Raw genomic sequence first — 24578 nt, 5'->3', positions numbered from 1 at the left:
TCTGTAGACCAGGCTGGCCTTGAACTCAGAAATCCACCTGCCTCTGCCTCCCAAGTGCTGGGATTACATTCAGGTCTGACACATTTGCCCAGCTATCAGAGGCTCCCAGGTAAGGACAGCTTGAGGAGAAAGGACAAACCTCACAGCTTATGTGGAAGAGTCTTGACTCAAAAGATGGAGAGAGAGTGAAGCAGAAGGCAGAATAAATAAAGGCTGTAGAGCACTGCCTTTCAGGGAATCTGGGTTTGGCAAAGGAGAGGAAGACCAGATGCAATGTACTTTTGTCAAGCATGCATAGATAAACTTCCAAAGCGAAGAGCGAAGCCTTTGTCGAGCCTATGGGGTTTTTTGTTTTGTTTTGTTTTGTTTTTAAGTGGGAAACCCTGAAGCCCTTGAAGTAAATAGTCGTGGTCCAGCTGGGGCAGTTGCCCATGCCTTTCTGTCCTCACTCACTTCTATCTCCATCTCATGGACAGAGAAAAACTTTTTCATCACGGTAGAAATCCAAGCAGGTACAATTGCACTTGCAAAGTTTAATTAGTAGAAGTCATTCTTTTTTCTTTTCTTTTTGTTTTTTCATCTTTTTTTTTTTTTCTTTTTCGAGACAGGGTTTCTCTGTGTAGCCCTGACTGTCCTGGAACTCACTCTGTAGACCAGGCTGGCCTCGAACTCAGAAATCCACCCGGCTCTGTCTCCCAAGTGCTGGGATTAAAGGCGTGTGCCACCACTGCCTGGCTCTTTTCTTTTTGTTAATTAAAGGTGGGATCAGGACATGAGAGGAGGTTGTCCAATGGCTCAATAGATTGAACTTGTGTTTTGCCAAAGATTGAAATACTCAAGTTTAATTTTGCCTAGAAAAAAAATGGAAGTTTTAGAATTCACATCATTGTAGTTTTGTCTTTTATTCCTTTGAAAGATAGACAGTAAGCTTTGCAGCTAGACTGCTAAATACCTCTTTCAAAAACTGTATAGTTATATTTCATTGGAGAGTTTAAGCTGCTACTACTCAAGACTTGGCCTACATGTAAATAGAATAATAGAGCAATGCATTGACAGTAAGGGAAAATGTAAATTGACAGCAAAGCAAAGAAAAGCTAGCTGCTCCCAGTGCCTCATATCCAAGCGCCATTTAAATGAGGACAACTACATCACTTGCCTGCACCATGACATAGCCCTGGCTTGATCTTTGGATATATTAGGTCATAATTGGTTGAGGTTTGCCTCAGATCAGTGTAAATAACAGTAAAGTATGAGAGCATAAGTCATGGTATTCTAAATAAGTAGTGGCTGTCAGACTTCACATGATCCTGGTAGTGGTCGCATCACTCAGTTGCATTCCAATTTGCTTTGTAAATAGCAGGAAGGTTTAGGATGGTAGCTGGTCTATAAAAAGTGTGCATGGCCTCCACTTAGTGTTAACTGAAAGGCATCTTTGTTCCTTGTTACTGTATTCAAGAAGGCACGATTACATTTCTGTTCTCTTTTTATAAGATACCAGGGTATTATAAAACACATTTTAAATAGGTCAACATCTTAAAACTCTGAGCTTACAATAGTACAGAAAAGTAACTTTTGAACTGATGGAGTCGTTTGCTGAAAGGCATCTTTTTTAGTGGGTTCCCTAGAATATTCCAGAGTCTTCCATATGTGTTCTGTGGAAGACTAAAGTTCCAATAGAGACAGACTTCTGGAGAGTATTGTGCAGTGGAAGAAAACTAACTTGGTAGGACTCACTCCTTCATTCATGATTTAGTCATTGCAACACTAAATATTTTTATCTTTTGTTTTTGAGCATTAGGCTGTGTCTTTGCTTGAATAAAACATTTTTCCCTTCAAATTTGTAACGAGGCCTTTTCTGATACCTGCATTATTACAGTGTTCAGAGATAAAGCGTTTACTATCATATTAGTGAGGTCCTAGATTCCATGACCAAAACTGAAACAAAAAAAAATTTTTGGAGACATAGAAAACACTGTGCCTTACATTGTATGATATGACAGCTACAGACTATGCTGGCTATTTAAACTTAATTAAAATATAGCCTTAGATATGTTTCTTTATATATAAGTCTTATTATAAGTCTCTTTAAGTAGGCTGTGTTTGCAAAACTCCTTTTGACAAGTAAGTTCTGTGCATGCTGTAGTTTATACGCTAGAAGTGTTTTACCAATATTAAAACCACAGGTTTTTAGTTCACTAGCTTACCTGATTAGGCATCTGCATTTCCTTTTATGACCTTGCTTTTAGCCTAGCAAATGTAAATTTATTCTTTGTCTGGGGAATCTTTTAATAATAATCCTCTAATGTTATAAAATTTATTGTGTTATTTTATACTTTAGTAACTTGATCCAGTTACTTCTTCTCTTAGGAACCAGTCTTTGCACTTGCATCTCAAGCACTATGGTGTGAACTGTGATGACTGGTTATTACGGCTCATGTGTGGAGGGGTAGAGATTAGAACAATCTATGCTGCCCATAAGCAGGCAAAAGCCTGCCTCATTTCAAGACTAAGCTGTGAACGAGCTGGCACAAGGTTCAACGTCCGGGGAACAAATGATGATGGTCATGTTGCCAACTTTGTAGAAACAGAGCAGGTAACAGAGTGCTTTATATTTCTTACTTTGTTGTTGAGACTCAGGAAGTACTGGGGTAATGGACTTGTGAGGGACACAGGAAATGCTAGGTAATAGTTACCTGTGGTTTGCAAATACATTTTGGCATGTATAATGTTGATTTGACTACTTATTGGCCTTAAGAAAGGCTTTCCTAGAACAAAACTTCCACAGGTATATAATACTAATTAAGTATTGTTACATAGTCAGTGCTCTTCATTTGACAGTGAATTTTAAAATCTTCAATTATAGAGCAAGATGGCTTAATAAAAATATTTTGTGTGAAAATAAGTTCAACTCTTAAAAGATAGATACGTACTACCTAAAATTTTAAAGTTACGACATTTGGCTGGGGAACTATGTAATTGTAAAGTTTCAGGCTATAACTCAGCCCAACTCAGTCTTTAAATTAGGTTTTTGAAAATATAAAAAGGCTAAGGAACAAATTAAAAGAAATGTAAGGGTCTATGTATATAACAGTGAGATTAAAAAGGAGTTTCTTAAATGTGATTTTTACATTTTACTGTTTTCTTGTTCAATGTTATCATTAACTGAAAATCTTAGTACCTTGTTTTAGGTTGCTTTGATCAGGACAGTTTATATATAAGTGGTCATCAAGTGCAGAGATTTTAGTAGCTGCTTTTCTAATACAGAATTAACAGTTTTTTCTTTGGATTTTTTTTTTTTTTTGTAGGTTATATACTTAGATGACTGTGTCTCTTCTTTCATACAAATCCGAGGATCTGTTCCATTGTTCTGGGAGCAACCAGGGTTGCAAGTATGTGCCTGACAGCCAGTTGTTTTGTTGTTATTGTTTTTTTCTTTTGAAATTTTCCAAATTTTCAACATAGTTCTTCAGTTTTACTGATCATTCTATTGTGTGTAATAATCACAAGCGAGGCTCTGCAGAACGTCTCTCATCTTAGACATTTTTCCATTCAGTTCTATATTAGCTGGTTTTATATTACTGCAGTGGTTTATTGTAGTTAGGCCAATTTTATAAAGAAAAAAGTCTTATTTTTATTTTGGCTCATAATTTTAGAGATCAGAAGTCACAATTGGACAGGCCCATTTCTTTGGCAACTGGTAAAGCAGTGTGGCACTTGCTGGCACTACCTCAAGGGAATATATGGAAATGTCTTTAAACAGGAAGCCAAAGAAAGAGTCGCATATTCAGCTCAGGCTTCTGTAACTACTGGCTCCCTAAGAATGCACCACAGGAACCCAGCATTTCCTCCCAGGGCATCTCTCCCCGTAGTCTAAAGACTCCCACAAGACCCCACTTCTTAGCAGTTCCACCCCATCGCCAACACTGCCACCCTGGGCACCAAACCTCCAAAGCATGAAAGCTTCAGGGATAGACCACTTCCAAACCATGGAACTGTACAACTCAGAAGCCTGTTTATGTTTTTAAATTTCAAGGATTAAGCATATTTTTATTATTATTTTCTCATTATCTTAGTATAGAATGAGTTACTCTTTTAAAGCAGGAAAAGTTCGTAGCTAAAAAAAAGTCTCTGTTCCCAGACTTATTTACACCCCTTTCTCTATCTACCGTTGCTAGCTAGGTGACCTTGTAAATGTGATTGAATTTCTCTGTCTTCTCAGTCTCCTCATGTGTAAATGAAAATGATGGCAACCACATAAAGCAGTGCCTGGCTCACAGCAACACATGGGGTTAGCCACTGCTATTTCAGTAGCATGTCTGCGACCGACCTTTGCTTTGTAATCTGTGAGGTCTTACCATTTTCAGGATATTCCTGATGATCTTTAACTTTATTTTTTAAAATATAATTACTTCATTTTACAAAATGTTTTTAGAAATATAAAATGTTTACAAAATATGTTTTAAAAATTTATGATACTAAATTATTTCCAGAAGTATATTCTTAGATAAATTATATGGAGAAGTGCTTAGTGCTCTAAAGAGCCATGTTCACTATAGGCCTCTGGTTTGTGTGATCTAGCAAACTGGGTCTCAGGTAGGATTGAGAATGACACCGAAAACAAAGCCTTCCTTCCGCTGTAGAAACTAGAGGCCTCTGAATTTTTCCAGTGTTAGTTTACTTAGGGTATGCCAAGGACTAAACGCAATGAATACTTGTTCTGTTTTGCTAAAATTCTAAGACTAGTCTGACTGCTGTGAGGGCTTTTTGTTTTGTTTTGTTTTTGGAAGGTGGTGGGTTTTTGTTTTGTTGTTTTTGATTTTGAGGCAGGGTCTCACCGTAGTTCTGGCTGGCCTGGCACCTCTGTATGTAGACCAAGCTGGCCTTGAACTCAGAGAGATCACCTACCTCTGCCTCTGGAGTGCTGGTTTTAAAACTGTGTGCCATCACATCCAGCCAGGTGCAGCCTTTGCTTTAAGCATGGAGTAGCTTCCTGACATGTCAGCCCAGCTTCACCTTTTTTATGCTTTTGAGGTCTTTGGTGAATAGTTGAGTACTTGCTTTAAGAATAGTCCTAAAGCCCTAGCCTGCCTGATGCAAGATGAATGCTCTTGTTTAGGGAACAGCGGCTGGTTAAAAGCAGGGCTCCTGCGTTTACATTAAAGGAGCCCCCTGGATTGGACTTTGCTTTTTCCTTCTCCTGCCTAATGTTCTCTGAAAACTTTTGTGTTGTAAACCATGCATTTCTTCATAGAGACAGTAAATTTTCAGTCACTAAGATACTCTAGGAATTCTCCGAAATTATGACCTGTTCTGTTCTGGGGAGTGATGCCTGATTCTGTTTTCCACAGTTATTTACTTTAGTAGTCTCTGAAATCAACTTTCCTTTGAATAAGAAAAGATTGGTCTTTGCTTTTGTTTTAAGAATGGTTCTTGCAATATAGGCCTGGCTGGTGTAGTACCATGTAGTAGCCCAGGATGGCCTTGAATGCATGACAGTTATCCTGCCTTAGCTTCCTGAGAATGGTCTCTCTTTGTGAGTGTATATTTTGTACTAAAACATTTCCTACATTGTTCTAAAAGAGTGGTAATAAAGGAATGAAAATACATTATTTTTAAGAAAGTGTAAAAATAGATATTGATTTTCAAAACTAAAAACATCATGCCAAGCATTAACTGTTCTGTGGAACAAAACTAGGGCTCTTGCCTTAGGGGTGTGGTAAATGGTTCTTATGTGTTTCATGTATTCTTGGAGGAGAATATATTTTAGGGACTTACTTTGTTCATTTGTTTAGGGTGATGTGCTGTCTGGAGCTTATGGTCATTTTGTCTCTACCTCCTGAAGCTGGGTTTACAGTTCTGAACTGTGGAGTTGAAGAAGTGTAGCCGAGCTTATTTTGTTTGTCTCGTTTCCTTGTCACACGGCAGAGCTCTTCCTCAACCCCTTTAACAAATCACTTTGTTCATGTATTAGCAGGAAAGAATCCTGGAAAACGTTTATCTAGAAGTCTCAGAGAAATGCTTCCAAGTAAAGCTCTGGCATCTGTTAGGTCTTTCCCAGTCCCTCCTCTTGCCTGTGTGGAAAAAGAAGTATAACCCATGTTAGGCCGATATTCTCCATCTTTTTTTTTTTTCCCCTAGCACAACATTTTTAATTCTGCAAAATGTGCTGCTCTTACGGTTATGTGGCCGTGAGATTGGCCTGGAAAATCTGAGTCTGCAGGAAGAAATTACTTCCTTCTTAGTATTTGGGAAGTGTGGGGGTAGGAAATGTGCATGCACACATCACTTGTATCCAGGCTCCCCTTCTCTGGGTCTACAGCTACAGGCATTTGTGAGACACGGATGCTGCTGGAACTCAGGTCCTGTAGAAGAGCAACAAGTCTCTTAACCACCGAGCTATCTTTCCAGCTCTAGGAAGGAATGGTTTGGTTTGGTTTGGTTTGGTTTGGTTTGGTTTGGTTTGGTTTGGTTTGTTCTTTAATGTGTTTGGAGTTTTATGGAGCTGAGATAACTAGAGTCTTTACCACTATAGAGAAAAAGATACATGGACATTGTTAGTAATAGACTACTTGGGAAGGTAGAAATTTTGGTCAGGAATGTAAATCTCTCATCTGAGCCTTTTTTAAAGAAATTAGTTACATGGAACTTAAACAGAATATATATTTAAGTTTGAAATAAGGTAAATAGTATGTATGAAAGCACTAAAAAAACTCTTCCATCAAAAAATTGCTATTAATGAGTATTTCCTAGTGGGTGTAGCTTGTTCTTTTTTCTTCTCTATTTCCTTTTGCCATTTACAGCACACATGACCACTATGAGGATCAAAGACATGTGTTTGTTATTTTTTTTTAAACAGGGTCTCACTGTATAGCCCTGGCCTGGATCCATGTAGACCAGTTTACTCTTGAACTTGATGGCATTTTTCCCATCTCTGAATCCCAAGTACTGAAATTAAAGGTGTACCACCATGCCCAGCTTCCTAGTCTTTTTATGTCATGGAAAAATATAAGTGAATTTTGCATGTTGGCTGTTTCACTTTATATATTTTTTTCTTCCTATCTTTGTAAGGCCTTATAAGACATAACGCATAGAAAAACCTTCTCTGTTATATGCTGTTTAGATGGTTCACATAACAAATACTAAGCCAAGCTCTGATGTTACTTTTTAAATCTAAGTTTCTACAAATTGGGCTTTTTGTTGTTGTTTCAGTCAGTGTAAAAATGAGTGCTGGTATTACAGCTGTGCCAGCATGCTTGGCCACCATTCTTTTTATATGAGACTGCTCCCTACAAGTAGGAATAGGGCACCCCTTGAACTCTAAACAAATTACCACGAGTGAGGACTAGGCCTTTGATTTACTGTGTTCACTAAATGAATTACTTGGATTGCAAGTGGTGATGTTTCTTTTGTCCTGACAGTGGTTGGGTAATGATTAAATGGTTTTTCTTGCCTAAGGTGGGATCCCATCGTGTTCGTATGTCACGAGGATTTGAAGCCAATGCGCCTGCCTTTGACAGGTAGAACTGGTTATTTTTGTGTAGTACTGCAGATGAGGTTCATGTTGTATTTGCTTTGTGTGGCATTGCTATATATAGCAGAAAATTATTATTACCTTTCCTTTGTTTTTTAATTGCTTTTCTTTTTCAGTAGTATCTCATGAATACAGGTGTATGTTAACCACACTATCTTGCACTGAACTTTCTCTTGCACATATATAAATATATTAAAGTTTCATTTACAGATAAATACAGTGAGAGATTAAGTCTTATTAATAACTAATTATATTACATACATGTATGAAATTCTCAATAAAAAATTTTAAAAATGGGAGAACTATAACTATATTGAACTAAAATGAATGCACAGTGTATCATCTCTCTGGAAAGGGTCAGAACAGGTGTTAGCATTTTTGGACCCTGATTGACCTCAGGTAACTGTGGGAAGAAAAGCCACAGCTAAGGGAGCCTTCAAGGGCTGAAGCTAGTCAGGAGACCCTTCTGAGTATTCCTAAAGCATGTGGTCATCAGAAGGGCCCAGTGTGCTGTGGCCTGCCTTGTCAACTGTTAGCTTCACAGTAGAAAGTAAGCTAGAGGCTGGAAGACTCCCGAGCTCCAGGGGGTCCAGAGAGGATGGCATCCATAAGGCAAAGAAAATTGAACTTACTGAACTATACAAATGCAGGCATTTGAGAACATGTATTTGTATCCAAGTTAGCAAATTTTATGAATTTCTTGTTTACTGGGGGAAGGCTATATATTGTTATCTGTCTTTTGTCAATAGGCATTTCCGAACACTTAAGGACTTATATGGTAAACAAATAGTAGTAAATCTGCTTGGATCTAAGGAAGGCGAGCATATGCTGAGCAAGGCTTTCCAGGTGAGTACCACACTTTATCTTCTCTTCTGCTCACCTAGGATGGAAACAAAACAAAGTAATCAGCCTCCCCTATGTGCAAGAAGAGCACCTCCTAGGCAAAAGTTAGGTCCTGGTGATGCCTTTAACTCTCTGAGGCTGTTAGAAATCAGTATAGGCAAAATAATTAATCAGTTTTGAATCAATGTAAATTATGTTATGTAAGGTACACATAGCCAGAAAATATTTCCTAAGGTTTAAATTAGAAGTCTAGTTAAGTGGAAAAATAACCTAGTTAGCTATTTTTTAAGATTATGAGGAAATTATTATTAATTAAATATTATGCTTTTGAAAGTCATATTTTAAAGGTGAACTTAAACAATATACATAATATTGAATGAGGGTATAGAAGATGAATCCTTTAATCTCTGATTAGACTTTGTATTAAAAATTAAGGTACTTTATTTTAAATTCTTAGAAGGTAAAAGTACTTACTAAATTTGTTTACAACAATAAAACACTGGTTATTAGAAACTATTTCATTTTCTAAACCAACCTAAAGTATTAATTAGGTCACCTGACTTACTTTTGCCAGTCAGTCTCTCTGGGATAGTGTGTGAATTTTAGACAATAGATGCCATTAGGTATCAAAAAATGTTCTTTTTGCTACCAGTGTCACTGAGAGTTTTTGGGGGGTTAGTAAGATTTCAGAGAAAATGTCAGTGTGTGTCTGGGGCTGCAGCAATAGGCCACACAGCTAACGCCTACATGGACATTCGCTTGTTTATTTCAGAGTCATTTGAAAGCCTCTGAACATGCTTCTGATATCCACATGGTGTCTTTTGACTATCATCAAATGGTTAAAGGAGGAAAGGCAGAAAAATTACACAGTGTTCTCAAACCACAAGTCCAGAAGTTTCTAGATTATGGATTTTTTTATTTCGATGGCAATGAAGTTCAAAGGTTTGATGGTTCTATTCTTCTATTTAAATTGGAACTTTGCTATAAATTATTCTTAACATTGGACTTTTAACTTTTTTGTGATGCAGTTTATAATTTTAAAATATTTTTAATACTTTATGTTAAGTTTGGGTTTTTTCTCTATATTTCAACAAATAATAATAAGTTCCATCATCTAGAACATAGTGTGGGACAGAAGTGTGTGTGTCCTTATTATAACAAATAGGATCTGTGATTGTACCTTCTGCATCTGAGGAAACTGAGGCATGGGCTTGATCTGCTCCAGTCACACGACTGGGACGTGTTAGAGCTGCTCTTCACCCGACTTCATGCTATTAGGAAAGCTGAAGTTTCAATAATTCTTAACTCTAGTAAAGACCATTACATGCATAAAGGGAATTGGTTCCTTATTGTCTGCATTAGTAACTTAAATCCTTAGCTTTTGCATATGGAATAATAAAAAAGTTGAAAGGTTTTGAAGTTCAGATTTTAGATTGAAGTAAACTTATGGGCAAAGATCCAAGTTATTGGCTTTTTCCAATTTGTGTTTTTATGTTATAGCGGCTTTATAGGGCAGTCAGTAGAAGAGTTCTTGTTTGTTTGTGTGTTTAAAAACAATTCCCAAAATATTTGTTATTTTTGTGGAAAGAGCAGTAGGATTATAAACCTGAACATCTCCTAATTTCAGGCTTGGTTAAAATAAGTGTGTGGTAGATATGTAATGAAAAGCATGTGATAAAACATTAACATGTAGACGCCAGTTGTGTGTAAATGCTGTTTCTTATTTTTATGGTTACTTTGTGCCTGAAAATGGTGATAGTATAAAGTTAGAAGTAGAAGGATATCCAATTTATCTTCTCTGTCACTGCCAGTTCGTTTATGCTTTACTCATGTTGTAAACTAGCCATGTAACTTTATCGAAATTGTTACAGGTGCCAGAGTGGTACAGTTCGAACAAACTGCTTGGATTGTCTGGATAGAACAAATAGTGTGCAGGCATTCCTTGGCTTAGAGGTAAAGATCACTGCCTGTGCGGTGTGTCCCGAGTGCTCTTGTAAAGCCCGCGTTTCTCAGCTGTATAAAGTAATGAAGTGGGGCTTTCTTACTGACCTTTGTTCTTACTTCCTGCCTTTCTCCCCGCCCCACCCCCACCCTGCTCTCAAAATCCCTTGTGATTTAATTGGTCCCTTCTTCTGCTCTGAGAGCTGTCAACTGTTTCCTTCTATTGTTCCTTAACATGCCTTTTAGATAGGGACCTGCATGTAGATTGGAGTGATCATTGATTTTTTTTTTTTTTTTATTTTGGTTTGGCCTCTCTCTTGAAATAGTATACATGGTTTTTAACTTTATGCTGAAGTCTTCGAGATTTTAAAATCTATTTTTACATGTATATTTCTATAGAGTTATATTTTTGATAGTTTGTAACTCAATCTGAGTGGCGTTATGTTTATTGTAGTGTTTCCTCACCATGTGTCTAGTGCAGGCAGAGGCTCAGCTAGTCAGTAAACTGGAGCAGTACTAAGCTGCCCAGCTCTTCCCAGTCCAGTAAGTCAGGGTCATAAGGTGGTAATGTGTTCTCTTTGCATTAGGAAGGACATAGTTTTCAAGAATTATAAAGGCAGAAATAGAAAGTAACTGATTGCCAGGCAGTGGTGGCACATGCCTTTAATCCCAGCACTTGGAAGGCAGAGGCAGGCAGATTTTCTGAGTTCAAGGCCAGCCTGGTCTACAGAGTGAGTTCCAGGACAGCCAGGGCTATAAAGAGAGACCCTGTCTCAAAAAACCAAAAAAAAAAAAAAAAAAAAAAAAAAAAAAAAAAAAAAAAAAAAAAAAAAAAAAAAAAAAAAAAAACCAAACAAACAAAAAAAAGAAAGTGTGATGTGAGAATGTGCCCCTCTGTCAGTCGCATTCGGTTAACCAGTTACAAAAATTATTGCTAAATTAGAGTTATACAAACTAATAGTAAGGTGAAGTTTGCTTTTCCCACTTCTTAAAGATTTAACCAGTAAAGGAGACCATTGGGCTATTTTATGTCCCATGTAAACACAGAATAATTCTAGCATCAGCCTCAGTAATAGGATGAGCCCATTGAGGGGCCTTAATAAATTTTTAAATCTTTTATAATTATAGACAATTACCGTACTTAACAGAAAAAGAGAAACTGTAAGTGGGAAGGAGCTTAGCAGAAGAGCAGGGATGACGTTAGTGAGAGTAGCAGGCATTGCGTCCATGCTGCAGGAGTGCAATGCTTACATTGCCATCCAGGATGGAGGGTTTGCCACCCAAAGACCCTTGAAATGTGCACTTGGTTCCCATAGTTCTTTTAGACATGCCATCAGTGTAGACCGCATACATAAAAAACTGCCATGACGTACATTTTCAGGGTTTCTTTATGACACTCAGGAGCAGCTTGCCGCTTCTATTGCTTGTGTGACCTTAATTACCCAAGCTTCAAGAACAAAGTCCAGAATGAAAACTTAGTATTTATACTTAGGTAAACTGGGGACCTATTTTTGCTCTCCTGCATAGATTAGTTGTGACTTAGCTAGTTTCTTTAGTGAGCAGGTAAACTGGGATGGATGGCTATAAGGTTAATTGGCAGGAACATTACTTCTTTTATTTCCAAATCCATGTGCTCTTTTGAATCTCCTGAAATACCCATCTCACGTTAAACAACTACAAGTTTCACTTTAAAAACCTGAAATGATAGTAAACATAGCCCAGTAAAGTACTTTCAGAGTTGTGTATTTATAAATTTTAACTTTAATTCTAATAGTTGTAAAAAGTCACATTACAATGAATATATTACTATATTTACCTTAAAAATCCTTGTTTGCTCTTTCAGATGCTAGCTAAACAGCTGGATGCTCTGGGCTTGGCTGAGAAGCCTCAGTTGGTGACTCGCTTTCAAGAAGTTTTCCGGTCCATGTGGTCTGTGAATGGCGATTCGATCAGTAAAATATATGCAGGCACCGGAGCCCTTGAAGGGAAGGCCAAGGTAGAGCCAGATTTGTCACTGATTCTTCATCTTTTTCTTCTTTATAGAAAGTTTTGAAATGACTTTCTAAATAATAGTTTTTTTTATGTTAACAGGTGTCTTTTAGGATTGTTTCCCCATACTTTCATGTTCTGTCTGATACATGTCATAGATTCTGATGATTAATGTAACATAGAGAATTCTTTAGGCTTGAGGGGTTAGTATACTTTTAAAGATACTCCACTATGTATGTACTTATATGGTTTAATGTTGGCTACCTCTCTTACTTCTTAAATTGTTTATATTGCTTTTGAATAAGATTTTTTTTAAAAAAAAACAACAACATAGTCCTAATAGAGTATCCTGTCTCATTTGTCTTTGTGGCCTACACTTGACACAGGGCCTCTATTTAGGAAGTGTGTCACAAACAGTGGGTGGGCATACGGCCTATCACCAATTTATACAAGCAGTATTGTACAATGAGCCCAGGATTAGTTGGGCTCAATTAGTAACTTTTTACTTTCTGCTTTTTTCGCCTTTAAAGGAAACTATCACTGTGTAGTGAGGGTGGTACGTGGATGTAGTTACCACTCCGACTCTCAGCAGGACTTGCAGCTGCTTCTTACTTTTCTCTTTCGTACTTGGCCTTTGTTGTGAGGCTTGGGGGTATATTTGGAAAATGTTTTATGATTCTATGTACTTAAATCTTGTTTAACTCTTTAGGGGAACTTGGCCTTAGTTTAATTTTTCCTAAATCTCTTAATTCCTCAAGTTATTTCTGGATAAAAGTAAGAACATTTAGCTAGGTATGGTGGTGGTTCATACCTCTTATCTCAGCATTGGAGAAGTTAAGACAGGGATATGGCCACAGGTTCAAGACCAACCTAGGGTATATAGAGAGTACCAGGTCTAACAAGTTCCACTTTAAAAAAACAAACAAAGCAAAAATACCAGGCAGCAAAAGGAGAAAGTGTTCCAGTCTTAATGGTCTTAGGAACTGTAGCCTAGCAGCTGAGGTCCCTGAGGAGGGTTCAGCATCTCAAGTCTCTGTGTTCAGGGCCTCCTCTGCGCAGGCCAGCCCCACCTGAAGGTGCCTCTCATCTTCAGGAGTGTTTTGTAGAAATCATACTCCCTAAACACTGCTGTCTGGAGAAAACCTGAAATTGCTTGACTTTCATTTACTCCTTTTAAAATAGCATCATTCTTGTTATTAAACTCTGACTCTCCAACTGTTGCTTCAAAATATTCTTTTATATTCTTCTACCTTTGGTTTCTGCTATGACTAAGACAATATATGTACATAAGTTGCATATATTCAGTATACTGATCTTTAACATAATGTATAGGTATGAAATCTTTATATATTAATATTAAATATACTAGTCTAAATTGAGCTAAAATCTAACATCTGAACTGCTTTCTTTTCCTTTCTTTCGGCTCCTTTTGATTAATTGCCTGATAATGTGAATGGTGAGTGCTCTTTTTTCAATAACATCATTTTATTTATTTTATGACAAAAAATAATGATTTAATGCCATATTACATTTAGTGGCATATTAAAATGGCTCTTTATTTTAAAAAGAAGCCTATAATTACTGTTATTTTTCAAAGGGATGAAAATTATATATTACAAACCAAAGTTATTTTTGACAGTCAAAACTCTTTAGGATCAAAATGAATATTGTCTGATAATATGCATAAGTGAAATGCCTGTTCACTAAAGTTGTAATCAACCCTTTCCCTATTGGAGTAGGTATTTATTTTTGTGATTTATATTTGTATAGGCAACAAAATATCTCTAATATAAAAACTAAATTTTATGTATCATATTTGAGATGTAACTACAAGTTTTTTTTTTTTTTTAACAAGACCTTTGGTTTTAGATTCAGTTCTGTCTTTAACTACCATCAAATTATTGGGGTGCAATTTCACTTTTATACTATCAGAATATTTAGAAGGTTCTCTAGGAGCTATAAGTTCAATGTATCATCCTTTATCCCTGCTACTGGTTTCCCAACCAGTCCATCCTTACATTTGAAAGTTATAATGTAGAAAGGCGTTTTCTTGGGGCTGGAGAGATGGCTCAGAAGTTAAGAGCACCGACTGCTCTTCCAAAGGTCATGAGTTCAAATCCCAGCAACCACATGTGGCTCACAACCATCCGTAATGAGATCTGATGCCCTCTTCTGGGTGTCTGAAGACAGCTACAGTGTTCTTACATATAATAAATAAATAAGTTTAAAAAAAATTAAAAAAAAAAAAAGAGAGGCATTTTCTTAATCCAGTCCACCCTTACATTTGAAAGTTATAATGTAGAAAGGCATTTTCTTAATTCAAATAAACACACTATGAAATATTTACTGCTTAATAGATACTAGATGAAGTTGTGGCATTTAGTTTATCATTTTCTTTGTGCAGACTGTAAGGGAACAGTTACATTTTAAAGTCTTTCTATGTAGTTATACATTTAAAAGATAATTATTAGAACCTTCTTAACACTAGAATTTTATAAAAATCAATTTAAAAATGCAAAATACCCATTGAACAAAACCATATTTTGAACAAGGGCCCATGTTCCTTTCTCCCACAACAGGCTGGAAAGTTAAAAGATGGTGCACGATCTGTCACCAGAACCATTCAGAATAACTTCTTTGACAGCTCCAAGCAAGAAGCCATTGATGTTTTGCTTCTGGGAAATACTCTAAACAGCGATTTAGCTGACAAAGCCCGAGCACTTTTAACTACTGGAAGTTTGCGTGGTATGCATACTTTATATTTTATTTACTTCATTTATTTATAGTCTTTAAAAGCCCCCCCAAAAAAGCAAATTTAAATTTATTTATATGAATAGTTTTTAGACTGTAGTTGATTTAAGGAATTTTAGAAGGAATTTCTCTACCAATGGTTTTTATGAAATATGATTCTCTAATGAAGTTTTTTTCTTGTCAAATGTTAGTACTGTGATACTTAGCCACAAACTGGCTTTTTTATTCTGAACTCTATGTGTACTTTCTTCTATAGTTTATGTCTTGGGGACTATCTAGCCTAAGTGCTGCTAACCTGATGCAAAGCAGGATTCCATAGAGTATAGGGTAGCACTTTAAAGCATTCAATAATCCAGCTTTACAGGCAGTTTTTCTTTGAGAAAATCCTGTATCTGTATTGGTTAATTTTTCATGAACACCACAAATGTTTTTATACCTACATCCTAACTTTGGTTGTTATTGTTTAAATCGCTTAAATCATAGTAATGATTAAAGGTAGTGTTTATTATTGGCCACTAACCCCTATTACCCATTTTAATGTTTGACATAAATATATAGCTTTCAAAGTAACTTTTCCTCAACATAGCTTTTTACCTTTTTGTATGTCTTTTACTAAATGTCAAAAAAAATTAACTTTCATATTAATATATAAAAGCAATATTATGAGGAAACTAAACAACTTCCATTGTACATGTAATATATTAGACTTCCTGCCTCTCGCCAGCTTTATTGAAGTATAATTGACAAGCTCACTTAGATTCCTTTAGTTCCACTTTTTCCCATTAGAACTTTAGAGCACTGTGGACTTCTTTTGCTGTTAGCTCCAAACCTTCCAACACACACTCTCCACACAGGACATTTCGTGTGCCTGGTAATACCCTCTTGAGACTGACCACACAGGTGATCAGAGCATGTCAGACTTCTCCTGATGCTGGGAAGGGTTTTCATTGCAAGCAGCTTCTCAGGAATGTAGAAGTAGGCTTGGGGGATGGGACCTACTCAAAATCTTTTTTAAAAAGTCTGATACTTACTACGTCTTTGAACTTCAGACTTCTTCCTGGTTCCAGTAGAGACTGACTGATTTCTGTTTGTCACCTCTTTGCACCCGTGCCTACTCTGATGTGGAGGCATTAATAAACAACAATGGAAAGTAAGTGTGCGAGGGGAGAGGAGAAGCAAGATGCTCAGGAACTCCCCAAGCTAAGCGGCAGGTGTCTAGTTCCCTGCACATCTCACCATGTGTCACATGCCTCTCACAAGTGGTCAGCTCCACTGCCATGCTTGTTCTGACCCTGAGAGACATCTTGTTCCAGTGTGGTTGATACGTTAGGTAATAATGTGAACATGATGCCAGTTTTGCATGAGCTTTTGCGTGATTTTGCTGGCAAGCAACATTAGGCAAATGCAGAAAATGACCCAGTAGAACCAGTATGGGTGCAGATTTATAAAATGTGCATAGCCATTATGCATATACCTTAAACATCTTCCCTTCTGCAGTTCAACCTGTCTTTTGAGCCAACCCACCCACATCTGATGTCAACTCCATCCATTTTCTTATTGCCCTTCTGATGCCCTTTTCTACAAGCCACCTTCATATTTTTTTAAAGATGTAGTGACTTACTATTGTACAGTCACGCATTTCATAACCATTTAACATACATGGTACTATGCTATTTTTTTAAATTAGGTTCCTGTTTTCTTTGGTGTCTCACTTTTGAAGTTTTTATGTGTGATATACCCAACCCCATTTTTCCTATAAACCTTTACAGCCACAGGAATTTACATCATTTTACATAGTGTAGTTGATGGTTTTAGAATGCCTTTGTCTTGTTATAGCTGAATTGATAGCAGTTATCAATTGGTGAGTCCCAGAAAAGAATATTAAAAGTTATGTGTTAAGACATATCTTTCCATATCTTTGGTGTCCTTCAACCTCTTAGATTTTTATACTCATACTCTTTCTTTCACACACACACACACACTCGCACACACGCATGCACATGCACATGGGCTTCTGGAAGAGGAGAACCTTCACATTGTGAAGCAGGGCACACCAGTGAGTCAGTATAGGATGTCCTCAGACACACGGGTTTGTATCAGTTATTGTTATTTATTGTCTTTGGTGTTAAAGCTTTAAAAAAACAAATTCAAGTTGTCAACTTGAAAGAAATAATGCCATCTCAGGATGTTTAAGGTAACACAATAAGTTTTAAATGTAACTTGTTGTTTTACTAATGATTCTTTGTTTTCTTCTTGATGCGTCCATAGTTTCTGAACAGACATTACAGTCAGGTACAGTATAGAAAAATCAATGTATAAATAAAAGCAACCTTTTCTTTATTTTTCTAAAGCTTATGTTAAGCACACACAGGTGTAATTTCATCATATCACAGAATAAATTTAAATAAATTAAAATAATAAATTACTCTAAATAAAAATTTTAAGTTTGCAGAAATTAAGTACTTTATTCAGGAAGAAATATACAGGACTCTTTCTCTTCCTGTATCACGGGCATATTTCAGTGGAAGCCGATTCATCTAGATTGAATTCACGCTCTATCTCCTTGAACACGATCACTGTTAGATCTTACTTTTCCCAGACTGCAGGAAAAGGTCTGGATATGAGTACTTCATTGGTCCAGATCCTGTCCACGCTGGACACACCCACTCAGCACTGCCTTGCACACAGGTTGCTGGCTCATCCCCTTACTTTGCAGATGACTGTTCTCTAGAACTATAGACCAGCACTAAAACAAGATCTGAAGCCTTCTCACTTTAAATAGCATCATGTTGCTTACCGAGTCAGAGCAGGTGCATGTTATACTTAATATGGCTCCTCTTTTCCTTGTCTGTGTATGCATAGGAATTCCATCTCTTCATTCTGTGGTTTATGATCTTGTCTTTAAAGGTGAATCCATAGAAAACAGGGCAAAGCAAAAGTCTTGCAGAAATGCAGCTTCAAATCAGCACCTTCTCTTCCCCTTCTTAGGATGTTGTGACCCTTCTGACAAACTGTTGCTGGTTTGTTTTAAATGAAAGTGAGGAGGAAGCACTTGGTTATGCGTTGGGTTATGTATTGAACACCATTATACCCAAGGATATAGTGTTGAGACATCTGTTGTCTTACCAGACTCATTTCTTTAAGCACATTAAGTTGAGAAGAAACTAGGATTATACGTTACCTTCTTACTCTATTTGTAAAGTGATTTGACCTTATTAATTCAAACAACACGACAGCCTGGTTTGTTCATATGACATTATTGTTTTGCTCAATTCCTTAAGGTGTACATTCACAGAATGGACATCTTGAAACTGCGTGGATTTCTAGTGCTGTTTTCCACAGTAACAGTGGCAATGACTTTAAAGTCCGGTAGTGTCCATAATAATAGAGAATGGTTTTTTGCTGGATGTTGTCAGCTTTAGTTAGTTGTACTGAAGACAGAGCAAATAATTTGCTCTGGTTTGCACCCAGTCACCACTATAGATAATCAAATCAAACAGTAAGAGGTTGAGAAATGTACAAATCTGCTCTTGAGAGAATGGAGATATGGTTATCCAAATAGTCTCCAGTTCCCAGCGGCTCAGAAGTCAAAACTACTGTCATGAGACTACTGTGGCACTGACCTTCCCCAGCCCCAGTTCTCAGGACACTGCTAGTTCTCCATATCATAAAATAATAAAATCTTAAGGTGAGATTATTTGGCAAAATATGAAAGATTACATGAAACTAAGCAAGGGAGGACAGTGGGACCTGAAAAGCATAGTGCAGCTTTAACCAGCTGATCAGAGAAACCTTGTTGAAAGTAAAGAGCTAGCCGAAGGAGGCAGGGAAGAGTGTTGCAGGCAGTGGGAACTGTAGGCCAAAAGCTTTGTAATAGGCAAGCCTGATACGGCCTGTGGCTGAGTGGGGAGTGAACAGAGAGGGCTGAAGCTGAGGACAGAAGGCAAACCCCTGCAGGTGTCTGCTGAGCACTTGAACTCCTCTCCAGGAGAAGGAAACATTCAGTAGTGCTTTCATCTCAGCATCTCATCTCCTTCCCTAATGCTCATTTTGTGAGGGAGCCATTGTGCATCAAACTGCCTATCAGTAATTTGAATTTTAACTCTAGATATTTTTTAAGTGTTTTTGTTTAGGGAGAAATAAGATTTATATTTTTACTAGCTTCTTAATACAATTTAAGTCAGTTGCTATAAATAAGGCTTTTAAGTTGTACCTATTATAAACCAGCATAACATTGAATCAGATGTTCCTCCTGCATGCTTTATGTTGCTACAGTCATTCTGTAGTAGTTTTTATGTCCGATTTTTAATTTCACTGATTCAGTATGGCTAATGCCTCCGGCTGGGCTTGGCATTCAAGGCTGATCTCTCCCTTGTGCCTGTGCATGCATTTTATTTGTGCTTGTGACAATAATTGTATTTTCTAGATACATCTGTTAATGAAAAACACTTTTACAAATGGTTTATTGCATCTAACATTCTCTTGCATCTTGTTTTTGATTAGCATCTTCCAAAGTCTTAAAGAACATGTGCGAGAACTTCTACAAATACTCAAAACCCAAGAAGATTAGAGTGTGTGTTGGAACCTGGAATGTGAACGGCGGGAAGCAGTTCCGCAGCATAGCATTCAAGAACCAGACGCTCACTGACTGGCTTCTGGATGCTCCCAAGTTAGCTGGCATCCAGGAGTTTCAAGGTTGGATTTTATATCAGGGGTTTAATTAAAGTCCTCACTGCAGTGTGACACTTCACTAATTTAGAACAGAAATTCAGCTTTTTAAATTAGTTTGAAAGCCAATATTTCTCAGGTTAAATCTGATAAAATCTTACCTCACCTTTTATCTGTAGACAATTTGTTATTTAGTGTTAAAAAAAAAAAAAAAAAGCAATGGTGAGCTGGGTATGGTGGTTTACGTCTGTAATCCCAGCACTCCAGAGACTGAGACAGGGGAATTGCTCTAATTTCTAGCCAAGACTGGAGTACACAGTAAAACTTTGATTCATAAAACAAAACAAACAAAAACAAAAGCAACAGAAAATTTTAAAAAATGTTTTTGGCCAGTTATTTCTCAGGAGATTGGGAGTGAGACATCTTTGAAGGCAGCCACACATACAAGAGAAACTATTTCTGTTTTGATTTAAATGAACGTGACCCAAGTTTATTTTGTAGTTGATCACTTTTGCACTTTATGATTTAAGCCCAGAATGTTCCATCTTCCGGGGTGGATCATGACCAGTCTTATAGAACTTGTGAAACTTGGTTGTAAAAGAGGCCTGGAGAGATAGCTCAGAGAGAAAAGGGCTTATTGTTCTTCTAAAACTCTGAGATTTCACAGATATGGCACACATAAGACCTCAGGTGCACACACACATACACTTAAGGACAACAACATAAAACTTAGTTGTTCATTGTGGATACTCCGCCCTGAAGCTATTCATAGAAGAACTTTCCAACATTATGATAGTAATTGAAGTTAGGAACTTAAGAATCCACTTAATCCACTTTAAAAATAGTCTGTTACTACCAATAGTATACATGAAGGTGCTGTATGTAGGAAATTGTATAAGACAAATTTTCCCTTTTTTAGTCCTTTTTAATGGATCATATCTTAACTTTTGGAATTTCAAACATTTTATTAAAATCTGGCTGTTTTCAGTTACAGTAATCCAAGTAGGAAAGAGAGATAATAATAGAATGATTCATAATAATAAAAACAGCATCATACAGTTTTTGTCCACATGTTTAATTCTCATAGCAGATTCATTACATTGAGGCTGTTACTCCAGTTTCCTAGATTTAGAGCCTAACACACAGAAAGGGGCCTGCAGTCAGTGTGTATCAGAAAGGCACCCCACTTAGTTCCTTCAGGGTTCAGATGCCTGTCAGTAAACAAAAGCACCAACTGCTTCAACGTGTGTTGTGTAATGGTGAGCAGACGCAGATGGGACCCTTGCACACAATCCCCACCTGTAAATATTTTCTGGTTCTCAGTCATCTTCTCAGAACAATTCCTTTAATTCCACAGATTTGATTCACTGTCACCTTTAAGAAGTGACTGTTTCTCTGTTGTTAATGGCACAAATTTTAACAGTTGTTTCCAAATGGTTTTATTTAGTTCTTAAGGATCTTCAAAATAATCTTAACAGACTTAACTTTACAGTAATGTAGCTTCACTGATGAATTTTTACCTTCAATATGATTTTGGTTAAGTTCAAAACATAAAAGGATTTTATGTGATCTGGGACTGTACTTTATTGGGTGAGGTTGCCATTTGACCAATGCTGTATTTAAAGGTATTTTCGGATGCTTAATTATAGATAAGAGAAGTAAGCCAACTGATATATTTGCAATTGGCTTTGAAGAAATGGTGGAGCTGAATGCTGGGAACATTGTGAATGCAAGGTGAGCTAGCTTGGTAACAGCAATGAAAGATAGGTAAATGAGTTGTTACAATGTTGGAATTGAGAAAATATGTGCAAAGGTACTTTTTAAACTGTAAATAGCAGTTCTCAATATTTTTGGTATTAAGTCTTTCTAAACTTAAAAATTTGATATTATATTAGAAATTAAGACTGAAAAAATATAAACAGTTGTTTTAAAATAATAGGAACTGGTGAGATGGCTTTTCTCCAAACATGATGACCTGAGTCTGATCCTAGAACCACTATAAAAAGGAGGAGAAAGCAGCTCTACGGAGTTGACTTCTGACCTCCAGCTGTGCCCTGCAGTGCACATGGCCACTCTTATACACATGAACACCGAATGTGGCAACAATAGGGAACTTATTACAGCTAACATACAGTCTAAATCAGAAGTTCACTGGGAAGCATGGCATTGTTTTACAGGTTTTACAAACTGCTTAATGTCTACATTAAGAAACCTGGATTCTTATATATACTTCATGTCCTTCCATATTGTGCTGCAATGTTGTTATGAGTGAATTACCTGAAGAAAAACCAAATAAAATATAGTTGGAAACATACTTTAATGTCCTTTCTAGAAAATGTCTGATTGGTGCTATATAAAAACTGAACAACTGGTAGTACCTCTTAAAAGATTAGTTGAAAATTCAATCTAAACCTTGTTAGTGAACTTTGAAAAAAAAAAAAGATTGGTTTGTTTGTATGTGTATTAGTGTTTTGCCTTCGTGTATGTAAGTGAGCCACATATAGGCTCTGCCTACAGTGGTCTAGAAGAGAGCATCAGATGTTTATAAGACTGGAGTTACAGATGGCTGTGAGCCACCATGTGAATGCTGGGGACTGAATATGCTTGCCCTGGAAGAGTAGCCAGTGCTTGTAACTGCTGAGCCACCTCCAACATTAATTAGTGAGCTTTTTGTGCTTTTGTCGTGCTAAAATCTGTCACTCTTTTCCCGTGGAGTGGTCTCATAACACTGTGTTTTGGTGATTTAGAACAGTTCACTGAATATGTAGATATTCCTAATTTTGACACATCTTTGGTGTGAATGTACTGTTTTGGTTGAAATATCAATGGATATTTCATCAAAAATCTTCAAATACTGGGAAGCAGTAAAGATCAGAGTAGCTAGTACAAGTTTTATAAAAATTCTCACTTTTGCTCAAAAATGCAACTTTTGGGCCTGCAAGCTCTGCAGGTAAAGATATTTGCCACCAAGCCTGATGACCTAGTTTGATCACTAGAATCCACATGGTAAAAGTGAAAAGCCAGCTCCTACAACTTGCTTTCCGACTCTCTCTCTCTCTCTCTCTCTCTCTCCCTCTCTTTCTCCCTCTCCCTCTCCCTCTCCCTCTCCCTCTCCCTCTCTCTCTCCCTCTCTCTCTCCCTCTCTCTCTCTTACATACACATACACACTGGCATGCTATGGCCATGTAAAAAATAACTTGTAAAAATATAGAAGAAAATTTCAAGGGTTTCTGTGTGTGTTTTTGTTTTTTTGACTCTAGGGGTTTTGTTTGTTTGTTTGTTTTTTGTTTTTCAGGCAAACTCTCAGTCTGGGCACAAACTAGCCATGTAGTTGGGGCTGACCTTAAATGTCTGATTCTTCTGCTTCTGCCTCCCAAGTGCTGAGTTCCAGGTGAAAATGCAACCCCACTTTTATCTGTGGATTGGATTGAACCCAGGGCTCTGTGCATGCTCAATAAACCCTATGCTGTGTGAGCTACATCCCCTACTCTTCTTGTTATTAGACATTAATACTATTGCTTATTTTCCCTGTAACAAACAGGACAGGCTGAAGAGATGACTCCCAATAGCATCAGCCTGAGTGACCACACTCTGAGTAGTTCTCTCAAGGACTGTGTGCTGAGAGGTAGCAGGCAGCTCACAGCCCAGAATGACAGGGGCTTCCACTCAGTGCTTAGAAAAGTGTGCTCAGAACATTGAAAGGGGGCAGCTCACAGGCGGGCTTCAGTAAGACCAGTCATGCCTGTCCACCACTTCCTTAGAGCCATTCTGTTAAATCTTTAGATATTTTTACAGTTTAATTTGAATAGTTGCATTAGTTCTTTCTGAAGCTTAATTATAATAGCCTGAATATTATAATAGCTCTTAGTGAAGTAGTATAGTATATGCATACACTGATCATCAGTGGGTGACATTGATTGATACTGTGCCCTGAAGAACAGCCATGAGCAACTCTATAAAGAGTGTACTAGCCCCATTTTGCCATAAGAAATAAAGTTGACCTTGTTTCTCAATTTTAGGCGATATTAAAGGTTACTGTTTGGTGATGGTATTGTGGTTTTTGTAAAGATAAAATGTCCATTGTATTAAAGACATAAAAGTAAATTAATTATGAGTAAAATGGTATATGTCTTAGATTTGGCTAAAATACCCCAGGTTCATAAGAAGGAGAGAAGGAGAGAGATTTTGAAGCTAAATATTGGTATATGGTAATTTACTTTACAGTTAACCAAATGTAGGCTTTTTAAAAATTTTCCCATAATTTTTAAAAGAAACATTTCTTAAATTAAAACAAAATTAGTTTAAGGGACTGGAGAGGTATATAGTTAAGATCCCTTGCTGGTCTTCCAGTGAACCAGAGTTTAGTTCCCAGCATTCCATAGGATGGCCCACAACAACCTGTAACTCTGTCTCCAGGATTTTTTTTTTTTTTTTTTTTTTTTTTTTTTTTTTTTTTTTTTTTTTTTTTTTTTTTTGGTTTTTCGAGACAGGGTTTTTCTGTGTAGCCCTGGCTGTCCTGGAACTCACTCTGTAGACCAGGCTGGCCTCTAACTCAGAAATCCACCTGCCTCTGCCTCCCAAGTGCTGGGATTAAAGGCGTGTGCCACCACCGCCTGGCTTGTCTCCAGGATTTTTATTGCCTGTCTCTGGCCTTCTCTAGCACCTATACAAACATGACATACATATATGATACACACACACACACAGAGAGAGAGGAGAGAGAGAGAGAGAGAGAGAGAGAGAGAGAGAGAGAGAGAGAGAGGGAGAGAGAGAGGAGAAAGTAAGTTTCTAAATAAATAAAGTTAATTTCATAAAGTAAGTGGGGGCTGAGATCAGGTGATAGATATGCAGAAGC

The 24578-nt window shown here is 37.2% G+C and overlaps 1 protein-coding gene across 5 annotated transcripts in view; it reads left to right on the top strand.

The window, feature by feature from the left end:
- The window catches only part of Synj1 (synaptojanin 1), a 73891-nt gene that overhangs the window by 20760 nt on the left and 28553 nt on the right, over positions 1-24578 (top strand). For 3 of the 5 annotated variants that reach the window (XM_031364368.1, XM_031364370.1, XM_031364369.1), the window contains exons 5-15: positions 2368-2593; positions 3306-3389; positions 7456-7517; positions 8281-8377; positions 9147-9316; positions 10246-10327; positions 12159-12311; positions 14884-15049; positions 17324-17347; positions 19559-19750; positions 21373-21457. In XM_031364368.1, coding sequence (XP_031220228.1) covers positions 2368-2593; positions 3306-3389; positions 7456-7517; positions 8281-8377; positions 9147-9316; positions 10246-10327; positions 12159-12311; positions 14884-15049; positions 17324-17347; positions 19559-19750; positions 21373-21457 — 1341 coding nt within the window. The remainder of the gene's footprint in view (positions 1-2367; positions 2594-3305; positions 3390-7455; positions 7518-8280; positions 8378-9146; positions 9317-10245; positions 10328-12158; positions 12312-14883; positions 15050-17323; positions 17348-19558; positions 19751-21372; positions 21458-24578) is intronic. The other 2 variants (XM_031364371.1, XM_031364373.1) reach the window with 2 other exon arrangements.

This window comes from Mastomys coucha, unplaced genomic scaffold (assembly GCF_008632895.1).
Source record: "Mastomys coucha isolate ucsf_1 unplaced genomic scaffold, UCSF_Mcou_1 pScaffold12, whole genome shotgun sequence".
NCBI lineage: Eukaryota > Metazoa > Chordata > Mammalia > Rodentia > Muridae > Mastomys > Mastomys coucha.
The sequence above is the reverse complement of the archived record's forward strand: the minus strand, read 5'-3'. Positions and strand labels throughout refer to the sequence as shown.